We start from the raw sequence: 14256 nt of genomic DNA on the forward strand, positions 1-14256 counted from the left end.
ACGATGACGGCGGACATGACATGATGACGACGTCGAGGGGTGGAGTACAGTATGTACCAAGCGGTGCATTGCTGCTCCTGGCACAGCGCGACTCCTTGGCGTTTTTTGCATTGTTTCTCTCTAAAGGAGCATACGAGCATGTGTGTGTGTGTGTGTGTGTGTGACCGGAAACTGCCATTTAAAGTGCATTTTGGAGAGTCGCTCAGTCAGAAGAGAAGCGGAGCGAGCTTCACTTGTGTGCTAAGTGAAAAGAAGGAGCAGAAGTCTCCCCTCCTTGCATTCCCCATTTTTTCCTGGTTTGTCGTTTGGTTTCTGAGCTCCTCGCCTCTTGGTTCTTTGCATGCATGCAAGCAGCTCCTTTGTGAGGGGTCCTCCAGCCCCTTTTCCCCCTTCTAACCCCCACCAGCACGTGTAATCCAACTCCTTTTAATTACATTCAATACCCCGTCCACAAATGTTGTCCGTCTGCTCCAAGGTGTTGGCAGCCAGTTTTTGTTTTTAATTTTTATTTTTTTTATATTTTTTTACCCCCGACCATCTAGCTCCATCTTTAACCTTCTGTCCAAATATCGATTTTCAGGTGCTGGATCCCGAAGCATTCCCAATCGCCAGCCATTGTAAGCTCAACGAGGTGTTAAAACATTTTGAAAGAGATTGCTTCGGCGGCTGCAGAGGTTGCAATGCAATCAAGTGTCACTAATCTCGATCGGGGGATCATATTTGCATAAACTGCACTGGGCTTCACTATGCAGAAACTGCAGTTCTTTGCTGCAGTAAGCTGAGAAGCGATTGGAACAGATAATATTAAGGCGCAAATTAATGAGCCTCTACTGAAGATTACAAAAAGGTAGATACTATAAGTATAACATTAATTAATCTCTACATTAAGTGTTTTTGCCATCATTTCGACTTTAGTGCGAAGGTAAAATATTTCTAGATCTAACGTTTACTGAATAGTATCATTTTCCTAGAGAGAGAAAGTACAAATTCTCTTAGACCATAAATTAAAAAATTTATTAGAATATTTTTAAAGAACTTTAGAGCAATAGCATTCCTGATTCCTGGCTTTCCGCTTCGTCTCTTTTAACCACATTTAGTCAAACCCTTCATCAAAGAGCCAGATATAAGTATGCGTATCGGCGAGCGAGTTCCTAGGCAACCTACTCATTATCCTTCCCATTAAATTGCCGTTTCCGCCCCCTGCATCCCGCCCACATTTAATCCCTGGACAAAAACAAAAGGGAACTTTAAACATTCACGCTTGGCTTGGTCTCGAGAATCGTTCTGTTCTGGGCCCCCTACTTGAGCCATTTGCCGGCAGACAGGCCAACCAGCGTTTTCAGAGGAATAGGTCAGTACGGCCCAGTGAGTATTTTCGAGTGCATGCGAGTGTGCCACTGTGTGTAGTGTGTTGTATGTGTTGTGCGAGTGCATTCTAAGTTTCAAGTATAGGTACATGTTGTAGTAATTTGCGAGTTAAAACAAAGGCGGAATGGGAACGCGACAGGCAGCACATGCTGCCTCTATGGATAAGTGCCGCAGGACCTGGCTGTACATTATGTATAATGAGACCGCTCGCCCGTTCCACCATCCCACCCCATCCCCAACCCTTCCCGCATGGCCGCGATGCAGTTGGCCTCACACCGCAGCGGGGTCAATGACAGCCCAGAAGGTCAAACACACGCACACACACAGAGAGAAAAACTAGAACAGCAGTTCAATAACCAGTGGTTTTTAATCTCAGTATTTTATCTCTATTGAAATCGGGGTCACCAAGTTCATTTTTAGTCTCAGCCCATATATTACGGACTCTTGCACTATTATTAAGCAGTCTTTCTTTAGAACTTAATACTGCAGAAAGTGATCGGGGTCACCAACAATTAAATTTAAATTTTTGTCCGTACTGATATCAATTATTTCCTATTTCTATCAAGAAACAACCAATTTATGTTTATTGAACTACTTGTAAATGTACATAAAATAATATACATTTTTCATGAAAAATATCTGGGTCACCAATCGAATTCAATATGTTAAGAATAAGGCAGTAAAATAAAATGCCAAAATGCAAAAAATTAGACACATTTTGCGATAAAAAGTTAACAAATAAACCAAAATAAATCTGTAGAAGTAGTGAAAAAAGGTGGTTACCAACTGCAAACTTGCAGTCATAACTCACTAAAATGACCAGGCTTTTAAGCACCTTCTGGTTGAAAAAGAATTATGGGCGAGTGTTTAATATTTCTCTTTGTGCAGGCGACTAGAAAAAGCGCAAAAGGAGCATCAGAAATGCGGCAGGATATAGCAGATGAACGACTTCGATTTCACACGCATCGAAGAGGTCAAACTCTGAGCGGGTCCAGTGATTAATGTCCCCCAAACTTGGCAACAGCTGCTGCATAAAGTATCTCCTAGATAAATCTCAATCCAACCAACCAACCGCACGGCCCTCCAAAAAGCTGGGGCAGCTGATGATGATGATGATGATGATGAAATGAACGCTCGACTTCCGCTGCAAGTTTCGCCTTTTTCGCATTGCTGTACCCAAATCTGAATCTGAATCGGAATCGGAATTTCAATCCGATTCAGGATCTGAAGCTGACCAGAGAGTAGGAAATCTTTTGTAATCGTGCGATAACCCCGACGAGTGCAGAACTTGAAACTCAACCCTTAAGCATTGCCTGGAACAATGCCAGGATCCAGGATTCAGGATCCAGGGGCAGCGACTGCAATGCAATTGCATGTCCAGCCTAGCAGGATGCCAGGCGGTCGGATCCAGGCAGGTCCTTGCCGGCAATTAGAACACAAGCGATTTTATTTTCATTTTCATTCTTATTTTGTTGTTCTGTTTTGTTTATTTACATACATATCGGAATGGCATTATAATGCGAATAATGGGCCCAGGGATTGAGCGGCTCCTGCGATGCATTCTGCATTCCTATTGTCCTCGAAAAGGAGCGAGAGCGAGCGAATCCCTTATTTTTCATATTTTTTCCACCTCTTTTTTTCTGCTGTATCCACGCCGTATCTTTTGTGCCGGTCAATATGCCTGGTGGGATGCAATGACCGGACTGCAGGACAACAATCGGAGGACGAAGGGCAGAGGACATCGAACGAGGTCCGATCCAAAACGCATAACGAGCCGCAGAATGGAGCGAAGCAATTTGCATTGTGCCATCGCACAGGGACAGGAAGCCGGATAGGCCAGAGATGAAATTAATACGCATAAATTACATGGCGGATAAGCGTTGAGCAGCCATGGGAAAAGCAGCTCCTGCCCAGCCACAGAAATCTCATCATCGGATGAGAGCCTGCCCCCCAACCGGGCAGTCTGTAGTCCGTCTGCAACCGACACCTCAAGTCCCATAATGATCATCGGTGCTTTTCAAGTAGTTTATACCAGGCCCGAATTAAAACTCTCGGCTTTCAGATCCAAACATTTCCCAAATAGGACAAGCGACACAAGTTTGAGCACAATGCAAAAGTTTGGCATGGTATAAATAGCAGATGCACTGGAAACTATTTAAAAACATTCCCAGTCTAATTATAAACAAAAATGGGATGTAAATCATAAAAATATCTAAAAGTTTGGGAAACTTATAATGGAACTGTTAAACCCAACGTGAGGAATCTTATAAAAAGAGATATTGTCTAAAATATCATCGTATACTAGTTTATAATCGAATTCGGGGATAAATGAAGGATAAAACCACCATCATTAAAATATTTTCTATAATATTTTGAATAATCAACAAACTCATTTTCAGAGTATTGGTTTTAATCAGAAACCCAAAATATTTACATTGATTTTTTTGTTTGTATCAAGGGGTTAATAACTAGCCAAATTGAAGAGTAAACAAAACTTAAAATTCACTTATTCAGCAAGTATCCAAAATCAATTATAATTATTTTACAAGTTTTCAAATATAAATAAATTTTTCATTCTAAACGGAATGCAACTTAAAATAAAAAAAATTAAATAAAAATACTAAAAAGTAAAATATTATATTCCTAAGTGGCTTATACTTTTTCCCTCTATGTAAGCGCTAGGAAAATGTTGCCACTTAGGGTTTTGCAGCAGGTAACGTGAAAACTGTTTGCCAACTGAGGCACAGGAAGCAGACTGGATACAGGATAGAACAGGATAGAGCCAGAAGCTAGAAAGGAAGACGTGAGGGGCCAGGGCACCAGCGACTGCAATTTGCCGAGGAACTGAGGAAACTGAAGGAACGAACCGAGGTCGCCGCTGCCTGTCGGCCATTCCTTTCCGGTTGTGCTTGGCAACTTTTGCTATTGTCGTAGGTCCTCGAAACGGGAGCAGGACAAGTCAAAGAACCAACAGCGAAAGGCAGCCGTCTGGCTAGGCCACTTGCCTCGCAGCTAGCCGAAGGAACCTGCCGCAGGACCCTGTCGACACACACGCCATATGCGCAGAAGGACAACAATTGAATTACAAAATTATTTGCTGCTGCTGTCGTCGTTGTCGTTGCCGTTGTCCTCGTCCTCGTCCTCCGACTGACAGAACTAGTTGTAGTGCTCGCAGGACAGCCAGACAGGATCGAAAGGGGCTGGACAGGGCAGGGCAGAACTGGACGGGGCAAGGGGCAAGGGCTCCCTCAAGTGCCTCTTGCCGGGGCTGAGGACATGTTTTCTAAAACGGAAATTAGGTGACAGGACGAGCCGAACAAGCGGGCTTTTGCTTCTTGTCGACATCGTCTTGGGTCAACTTTAATTGCCGCTTTGTTCTGGTTTGCACACTCGGAAAAATAATAGGCACACAAGCGTCTAAAGGGAAATATATATCTGTCATATCTTGTAAGATGGTAATAACTTTAAAGAACGTAATCTTCTCATGGTAAATGAAAGTAGGATTACTTTAATTTAACCTAACATAATTTCCAAACGTTTAGGATATTTAAAGCTGAGGACCTACTATTGGTGTACCATGAAGACAAAATTGATTTTTAAAAACAATAGTCGAATCAAAAAATACAACATTGAAAACAAAATATTAAAACGAAATATGTATTAATGGACCAATATTAATTTGTTTGTTCAATCAGAAAAGGAGTTCTGGGTCGCCTTTTGGCAAAGCTCAAAGAAGGATCGGGGTCACCAAGCACCACCTTTCCTATGATCATTGATCGGGGCATAGTCAAACTTCCGCAGCTCCGTTCGTTGGGTACTTAACGTGTATCTTCAGCAAACACCGCGGCAATTAGCGCTTCTTGGTTTGCCCGATAACACTTGGGGGCCTTAGAAAATCCAGAGAGCGCAGTCATAATACACTTTGCGTCTGCGAATGTATCTGTAAATGTATCTGTATCTGCGAGTGGGTCGCATTTGTATCTCTCAGACTGTCTGGCTGAGCGAGCGTGCGAGAGTCGCGTGTGCAATGCTGCAAAAATGTTCAAATTCATTGCTTTTAGCTATATATTTTTTACTTTTTTTTTGCGATTTTTATTTTTGTTTTTTTTTATTTGCGTTTTTTGGTTTGGTTTGGGTTATCGTCTGGCAACGGCAATCATAACAGCCAGGGGCGTAGAGGCAGAGGGGGTGCGCCAGTGTTCAGACCAGTGCGAATACAAAACAAAATGATGCAGAAAGGCGAGAGGTGCGGCGTGTTTTTCGAGGATGACGAAAACTGAAAACTGAAACGAGCCAAACGCACGAAGACTCCGCCGATTTGGCTGCAAGAGGAGGATTCACATTCGGAATCGAGGGGCAGGAGCAAACATTCAGGCAGTGAGGCAGCAGCAGCGACGACGACGACGACGACGTCGACGACTTTGTGGATTTTGATTCTGGGTCATTCACCCTTGACAAAAAAGCATTTTTGCTCTGTGTTAGGCCGCTTTTGTATGCGGTGTTTGCCTTGCTTTGTTGCTGATTGCTGACGTACAGGCATCCACATTTGGACTCCACACTCCACGTTCTCCACTTGATTTCGCTTATTTTGCTGGATCCCCAATCTGATCAAATGAGAGACGCTTTGCATATGTCCAGGTCCATGTCCATGTCCCAAATATAGCCCAAGTATGTCCATTTGTCCAGATCTCTTGTCATTGCCCGGCATTGTCTACGCTCGCTTTTGTTTTATTATATTTACGCCCCACAACAGCCATTTCGGTTTGATTTTGTTTAAATCGCTGCCCGTTGTCTGGCCTTCTAAGATGTTTTTTCCATCTCTTGGTCTTCTGTGTTTATCTCGTTGCGCTTTTTGTTCCCGGCTGGTTTTTTGAACCCTCGAACCCCCGATTTAGAAGGCAATTTCTGTGTGTGCAAAATGGAAAACATTTTTGGACATTCTGGACCTGATAAATATTATCGCAAATTAGTCAGTGCGGGGCTATTAATATTTTTTCCGCAAAACAAACGATTCTCGATCATTCCGAACATGCTGCAATTTTATATTTAGGAAGTGGCGAGTTCAGGGAACGTTTATCTTTGAGTTTAATGCTCTTTAATTAAGCGAAAGTATTTTATAACTGTTTCAATTTTGTAAATCATGAACCATTTAATTAATTTTACAATAGCCTATGTAGTAGATATTTAGATACTTTTTCAGACTAAGCTTGTGTACCAGCTTAAATGCGATAAATACTACTTCAAAGGACTAAAGGCTTTCGTTATTTCCCATCAGTTTCTGTCAAACTTTCAAATTTTCCGACTTGTTCAATCCCGAGTTGGAAAACTTTTAATGCCCTGGCACATGGCCGAATTAAAACGTTATCTGCCATGCAACGTTGCCAAATCTCCTGGCTCCTCTCCATGATGTTGCATCCAATAGACCGCCCCCGCCTCCAAAAAACTCTCTCTTCGCCATCGCCAGTTGGCACAAAGCAATTGCCATGGCCATTTAGGACAACTGCAGAACCAGCAGACAGCAATAGCACCAACAACAGCCGAATTTACACAACAATCAATTACAGTAGCCGGTGCTAACGAAAACAAAAACAAAGAGCGAATGGGCCAACTAAAACAAAACACAGGAGACCGGCGAAAAGAGGCCAGAACAAAGTACCACAACACTACAAGAAACTGTTATTTTTCACCGAAACTAAAGGATTCCTTTCTTATCAGCATAACAAACAAAATCAGGGTATATACTCAAAACTTTATAAGTTTTCCAAGTTTAACATGTGGACGAGAAAACAGCCTTGAGATAGGCAACTATTTTTTATGAAATTTTTAAAAACTTCAGACTTCATGTATCTTTTTAGGGAACTACAACCAAAAATTGTATAATAAACGTTTAATTTAAATAAGAATTTCATATCATAATAAAATTAGTTTTTTGAATAGATTATTCTTTCTAGAAAATTAATAGGCCTAGAAAATATTTTTTAAAATCAATTTTCAGAAATCTTTTTAGGACCGAAAATGCACCAAAGTTTTGATATATGTATGATAATGATGATAGGTCTAGATAATGGAAAACCTTGTTTTAAACAGTATTTTGAGTTTTTATAATTTTAAATATTTTTTTAACTGATCTTATAAAACGTGGAAATATTTTCTAACAGTGCATTTTTGCGATTCCCACGTGCAAAATAAAACAGTGCATGAGGCGCGTAGATTTATCTGCATTATGGCACACCGATGCACTGGCTCACAGATACAGTTACAGACACAGGTACAACAGATACACCCACACACGCGCACGTACGGAAATGTCAGTCGACAAACTGGAAATTATGTTTGTGCCGAATTTTAGTTTTGTCGGCCAAGAGGATCCCCTGTAATCCAACTGGCAAAAAAACGAGTGGACGGGGGAAAACAAAGGCAAAACAAAAACGACAGGTGTAATAAATAACCCAAGCGAAATGGCCAGGACGTGGACGCAGCAATGTAATGGAAAGTGGTGCAATGCGAGTGGTAAGAAGAGGGAGGAGGAAAAGGAGTAGGGTCAAGGAAGGGGTCACCCAGCTCGTCCACTAATTCGTGTCATTTAGCGCAGGTGGCGACAGAGGAAGAGCAACTGGGGGGCAGGCGGGAAGAGGCAGAGGTAGGGGAAGGATCGAGATGGACAGGAGCAGGATGAGCAGCCGTAGGGATGGCAGGATGAGGAGCAGGGCGACCACAACAGATTGACGCTGAACGATAGCACCAGGAAATGGCCATTGCTCCAGGGGCGAAAGCCACAAGCTGTGACCACAGCCGCAAAGTTGCCAAAATAGCTGCTCTGGGTGCTGACCCGAATCTGGATTAATTCAATCCCTATCGCAGGAGGCTTCAATAATTCAGGAGGGGCGTTGTGACGCCCAAGAGGGTCACTGGGCAGGGACGTAGATAGAAGGTAAAGGGGGTAAGAAAATTATATATAAATTTTCTACTGATTTCTCAGTTCGATTTATAAAAAAAATAAATAAAATAAAATAATGATTATCCTCAAATGTTATACCCTGTTGACCCTAACTTAAAAAATATTTTTATTTACCCATATTATATTGACATACCCATACTCGATGGATTGATTTTATATTAATTAAAAATGTTTCTATATTACCGAAATATAAAAAAAAGAACGCCCTTTACATTTTCTGCAAATTTTATAAACCCCCTTGAAGCGAGATATCTAGTTCCCTGAACGTACCAATTTGATATCTTGGGGGTAGGAGTGGTAGTCCTAACCAATGTGGAAATCCTGCCAGATTGCCATATTAAATTAATGAACCAAGTGCAAGCCGTTACCGCACTAATATTCCCATTAAACTAACTAAAACAAGTATTTACGTCCCACAAATTTTTACCCCTCTGACTCAGCTCTTTTTTTTGCCAATTTCCATTCTTGGCCAAGTTCCAACTGCCTGCTGTTGCCGTCAATTCTGGCCTATTTGAATGCAGTATATTAAACTTTTGAGTTCGATAGTCAATAACTGAACCAGCCTGCTCACACCCACATAAAGCGGACGTTTCTCAACACTGTTGGTTTTAAAAATGTAAACATGAGTCATCGAAGAATTTAAAAAGAATTTGCAGGATTTTGTAACCTTTTTTAAATAAATGCAATACAAGCAATATTATTTTCTAAGTGTAAATGTTCATTTTTAGGCTTACAATATTTTCATAGTTAAAAAAAACAAAAAATAGTATTCATTCGTGATCTTTAATATCGATATATATCGGAAACATCGCACCGATAAATGAATGTTTTTGTACATCTCTACTTTGAGGGCGTAGTTCCAACAAGTGCTGAGCATCATAATTGTCTATTACAAATCATAGCTCGGCGTTGTTCCGCCCTAGAATCTCATTTTATGTTTAGTTATTAACTTAGGAGTGTTGCTTGTTTGGTTCGCATTTAAAGGTGTAAGAGGACAAAGGGTAAAATGTTCCCCTCGTCGATTTTGTGGCGCAGCTACCTGCTTTTCATGCTGGTGCTGGCCGTGGGCGTGTTCGCCCAGCACGAGTGGCAGGCTCGGGACGCCTTCGATGAGATCAAGCGGCAGTTCGACAAGGTGAACGCGGATAACTGCCCCATCCAGCACCACTCGGACCTGTTCATGCCCATGGATGCGGTGTCCCACAAGCCGGACATCAAGGAGGTCAATGTGAATCCGGTCTTCCCCAATCGCACAGCCCTGCTGCATCTCCAGAATATGGCCCTGAGTAGGAGCTTCTTCTGGAGCTACATACTCCAGTCGAGATTCATTCGTCCCGCCATTAACGACACCTATGACCCCGGCATGATGTACTACTTCTTGTCCACCGTGGCCGACGTGTCTGCCAACCCCCACATCAACGCCTCGGCCGTGTACTTCTCGCCTAACAGTTCTTATTCCTCTTCGTATCGTGGCTTCTTCAACAAAACCTTCCCGAGATTCGGACCACGAACCTTCAGGCTGGACGATTTCAATGATCCCATTCACCTACAAAAGATATCCACGTGGAACACCTTTGATGTCCAGGATCTGGGCGCCCATCATCCGGACTCCATATCCAAGGACTACACACACGACCTGTACAAGATCAACGAGTGGTACCGCGCCTGGCTACCGGACAATGTGGAGGGACGGCACGACACGAAGATCACCTACCAAGTGGAGATTCGCTATGCGAACAACACCAATGAAACGTACACATTCCACGGACCGCCTGGTTCTGAGGAAAACCCCGGTCCCATTAAGTTCACAAGGCCGTACTTCGATTGCGGCAGGTCCAACAAGTGGCTGGTGGCCGCCGTGGTGCCCATTGCTGATATCTACCCCAGACACACCCAGTTTCGGCATATTGAATACCCCAAGTAAGCTTTGATTGAGAGCCACCTTATTCCCTTTTCCTAATCCCCTTGATTCTTCTCAGATATACTGCTGTTTCGGTACTCGAGATGGACTTTGAGCGCATAGACATCAACCAGTGTCCTTTGGGTGAAGGCAACAAAGGACCAAATCACTTTGCTGACACGGCGCGGTGTAAAAAGGAAACCACGGAATGTGAACCACTTCACGGTTGGGGCTTCAGGCGAGGTGGCTACCAGTGCCGTTGTAAACCAGGTTGGCGGCTGCCCAACGTGGTGCGGCGACCCTATCTGGGCGAGATTGTGGAGCGGGCCTCGGCAGAGCAGTACTACAACGAGTACGACTGCCTCAAGATTGGCTGTAGGTTTAACTTATCATTATTCAGTAGCTTGAAGTGACCTGTCTTATTTTTAAAGGGATCCAAAAGCTTCCTATTGTGTGGGAAAAGGCCCCATACCACATACGCCAAAAATATTTGGACCGGCACCAGGAATATCGCAACTACTCCACCGGCTCAAGGGCCCTCCATACTGAGCATTTGAATATTGATCAGGCGCTGAAGTACATTCATGGAGTCAACTATCGCACTTGCAAAAAGTAAGACCAAACAGAGTTTGCCCAGCCAAGGTTACTTCAATATACTGATCAATTATGTTCTCCCCTTGACAGCTTCCATCCGCAGGATCTGATTCTGCGCGGCGATGTCAGCTTCGGCGCCAAGGAGCAGTTCGAGAATGAAGCCAAGATGGCCGTGCGACTGGCCAACTTTATTAGCGCCTTCCTGCAGGTAAGCAAACGATTCAGCGCAAACGATTCCCATCGCCTTCACGCTAAATGAAGAGCAATAATTGATAACCCGACACCTATTAAGAGCCTTCGACGACGGCTCTTGAAAACTTCTCAAGTGTAAATTATAATTTTCCACGCGTAATTCAACTTCCTCGAATTTCCTGCAATGCCAGTTTCTCGGTTTTTACCGCTGCTGCTGATGCTTCTCTTACTATTTCATTTCTACGTTGCCAGCCGCGCGGCGTGAATTAAATATTCAGTGTCAAACCATTACCAAATGCTAAATTCATTAGTTTGAGCGCCGAGGACACGAAAAACGGGTTCGCCACAAGGCGTCGTCTTCATTAAAGGCCAGCCACAGCCGCAGCAGCAACGAAAACCTAGGGAAATCATGGGGATGAGCGTCTTCTTTCAGCTCGCTCTCTGTGTCCATATTTGCACAAGTTGTTAGCATTGAAAAGCAGTGGGGGGAAACTCTTATGTTTCCCAACACCCAAAATGTTCCCCAAAACTCTAACCAAAAACTAAAACCCGATTCTCCCCCTTGCAGATATCGGATCCCAACGAGGTGTACTCGGGCAAACGTGTGGCCGACAAGCCGCTGACCGAGGATCAAATGATCGGCGAGACACTGGCCATTGTCCTGGGCGACAGCAAGGTTTGGTCGGCCACAATGCTCTGGGAGCGCAACAAGTTCACCAATCGCACATACTTCGCACCCTATGCCTACAAAACGGAGCTCAACACGCGAAAGTTCAAGGTGGAGGACCTGGCGCGCCTCAACAAGACGCACGAACTCTACACGGAGAAGAAGTACTTCAAGTTCCTTAAGCAGCGCTGGAACACCAACTTCGACGACCTGGAGACCTTCTACATGAAGATCAAGATCCGGCACAACGAGACAGGTGAATACCAGCAGAAGTACGAGCACTACCCCAATTCCTACAGAGCGGCCAACATCAAGCATGGATACTGGGCTCAGCCGCAGTTCGACTGCGACGGATACGTGAAGAAGTGGCTGGTGACCTATGCGGTGCCCTTCTTTGGCTGGGACAGCCTCAAAGTCAAGCTGGAATTCAAGTGAGTAGAGGGGACAATGTGGAATAGGGGTTGGGCTGGGTTGGATTGGGATTGAGAGACTTGTTGGGCCGGTCCGCTGCGTGCCGCCGTCGCGGGCCGTTCAAACCCCTTTTTAGGGCACAGTCCCACTCCCAATCCCTATCCCAGTTCTATTCACATGCAAATGTCTAGGTTTGATTGTCTAATTTTGGAGTGTTGACAAGACCTAACTTCTGACTTGTGACTTCTGGCATTGTGATGCAAATGGGAGCAATTAAACTGACTAATTTGTTTGTTTTGCGCAGGGGAGTGGTGGCAGTCTCCATGGACATGATGCAGCTGGACATCAACCAGTGCCCGGACTGGTACTACGAGCCAAATGCCTATAAGAACACGCACAAGTGCGACGAGCAGACGTCCTACGTGAGTACAAAACAAATATTTAACTAATTATAATAACAAGGTTTCTTCCATATTAATGTTACTACCTAAATCGCTCTGTGATCAGACTGTTTAATAAATATATCTATTTTTCAGTGCGTTCCCATCATGGGTCGTGGCTATGAAACCGGAGGCTACAAATGCGAGTGCCTGCAGGGCTACGAATATCCTTTCGAGGACCTAATCACCTACTACGACGGCCAGCTCGTAGAGGCCGAGTATCAGAATATCGTGAACGATGTTGAGACCCGCTACGATATGTTCAAGTGCCGTTTGGCTGGCGCTTCGGGTCTGCAATCCGCCGTGGGACTTGTGGTCGCCCTAATCGGGCTCACGCTCACCCTGCTGTATAGATTTAGTTAAGCAACCGCACGCCAAATAACTAACGCAAACTTCCGTCCAAAAGAAACTCTCATCAAATCTCTCCACAAAAGATATAACTACAAAGCAACACAGACACAAAATTGACACCCAAAAACAAAACGAGCTGCCAGCCCAGCTCTCCGCCGTTGCTCCCTTTGAACATTGTCATCATTTATCTGCAAGGCGATTAAGTTGTAGACATAATCTATTACAATGAATCTGGTTATTTGTCATTTCTATCAAAGGCGGTAGGAGCATCAGCAGCAGCAGCAGAAGCGGCAACGGCAGCGTCGGCAGAAAAGCGCAAACAGCCGCGCCTACTGCGCTCAGATTACGGAAATGCCGTGTAGCTCGTCTTTTTCTCCTTCGGAGATCCTCTCTAATGTCCGTGAAGTCGCACAGCTGTGTATGTGAGTGTGTGCGGCGATCGCAAACCTGTTAACATCGGAACCCAGTTAGGCCCAGTCGTACCTACACCCATCGGGGAGGTCGTCCAGGTCCAAGCTGAGGGTTGTTTGTGCCGCACGCACACCTTTTTTTCCTACCAACGGATGGCACAAAAAATCCAACGCCTGCCGTCGTGTGTTTTTCTTATATTAAATCGTCGATGGTCCGTTGGCTGCGATTTTTTGCCTGAATTAAATATATATGCCGATGATGCTGCTGCTGCTGTGGCGTTTTTTCCGCTTTTTGTTTTTTGCGCCTTGATTATCATATGCGCTTGAATTTTTATTATCTGTACCCTGAGAACTTTTTCTATGCGCCGCAGGAACCAGTTTATCAGCCACTTGGTCTTCTACCAGGGCAAAAAAGAAATCTCCAGCGTTTTTTCATTAAAAACTTTATAGCCATAGGTAGCTGGACAGGGGCACAAAAAATCTTTTTCACACATTTTTCATAGTCATTTCAGGGCATCGGCGGTGGGCAGTAACTGTCTCAGCATTCGGGCAACTCCTCCATTTCCATTTGGAAAAATGCCCGGGTCTGCGGAAACACGTTCGAGTGGCCGACCGTGTCCGCTTTTCGTTTTGTTTTTGGGAGTCTTGTCCCCCTGACATTCCACAGTAGATTTGTAGATCAGTACAAAGAAAAAAGCAATCAAAAGTGTAAATTGTGCCTTAAAACTGAATTAAGTGTTCGTACTCGAATATTTGTAATACCACACAGACTAATCGAACGTCCGTCCAATGACAAGTCTATTTTGTATTATGTATCTATCTTAGTGTTAAGTGCCTTGAGAAAAATCGCAGAACTTTTACAACATTCTTTTGTAGCCTAATGTATAGATTTTAAGTGCCTTTTAATTCTAAAACAATACATATACACAATGTTTTAATATATGATTTTGTAGTGAAACAATCGA

The 14256-nt window shown here is 43.8% G+C and overlaps 2 protein-coding genes across 2 annotated transcripts in view; one reads left to right on the plus strand and one right to left on the minus strand.

Annotated features, from left to right (window-relative positions):
* Syp (synaptotagmin binding cytoplasmic RNA interacting protein) overlaps positions 1-14256 on the minus strand; it is a 54217-nt gene that overhangs the window by 39484 nt on the left and 477 nt on the right. The gene's annotated exons all lie outside the window — the stretch shown is intronic.
* Positions 9170-14256, plus strand: LOC108010576 (uncharacterized). The gene is made up of 7 exons (XM_036817969.3): positions 9170-10246; positions 10306-10601; positions 10658-10838; positions 10911-11028; positions 11581-12110; positions 12395-12512; positions 12627-14256. Exons 1-7 carry the CDS (start codon positions 9333-9335, stop codon positions 12891-12893), a joined length of 2424 nt encoding a protein of 807 aa, XP_036673864.2. The 5' UTR covers positions 9170-9332; the 3' UTR covers positions 12894-14256.

Source organism: Drosophila suzukii, chromosome 3, assembly GCF_043229965.1.
Source record: "Drosophila suzukii chromosome 3, CBGP_Dsuzu_IsoJpt1.0, whole genome shotgun sequence".
Classification (NCBI taxonomy): domain Eukaryota; kingdom Metazoa; phylum Arthropoda; class Insecta; order Diptera; family Drosophilidae; genus Drosophila; species Drosophila suzukii.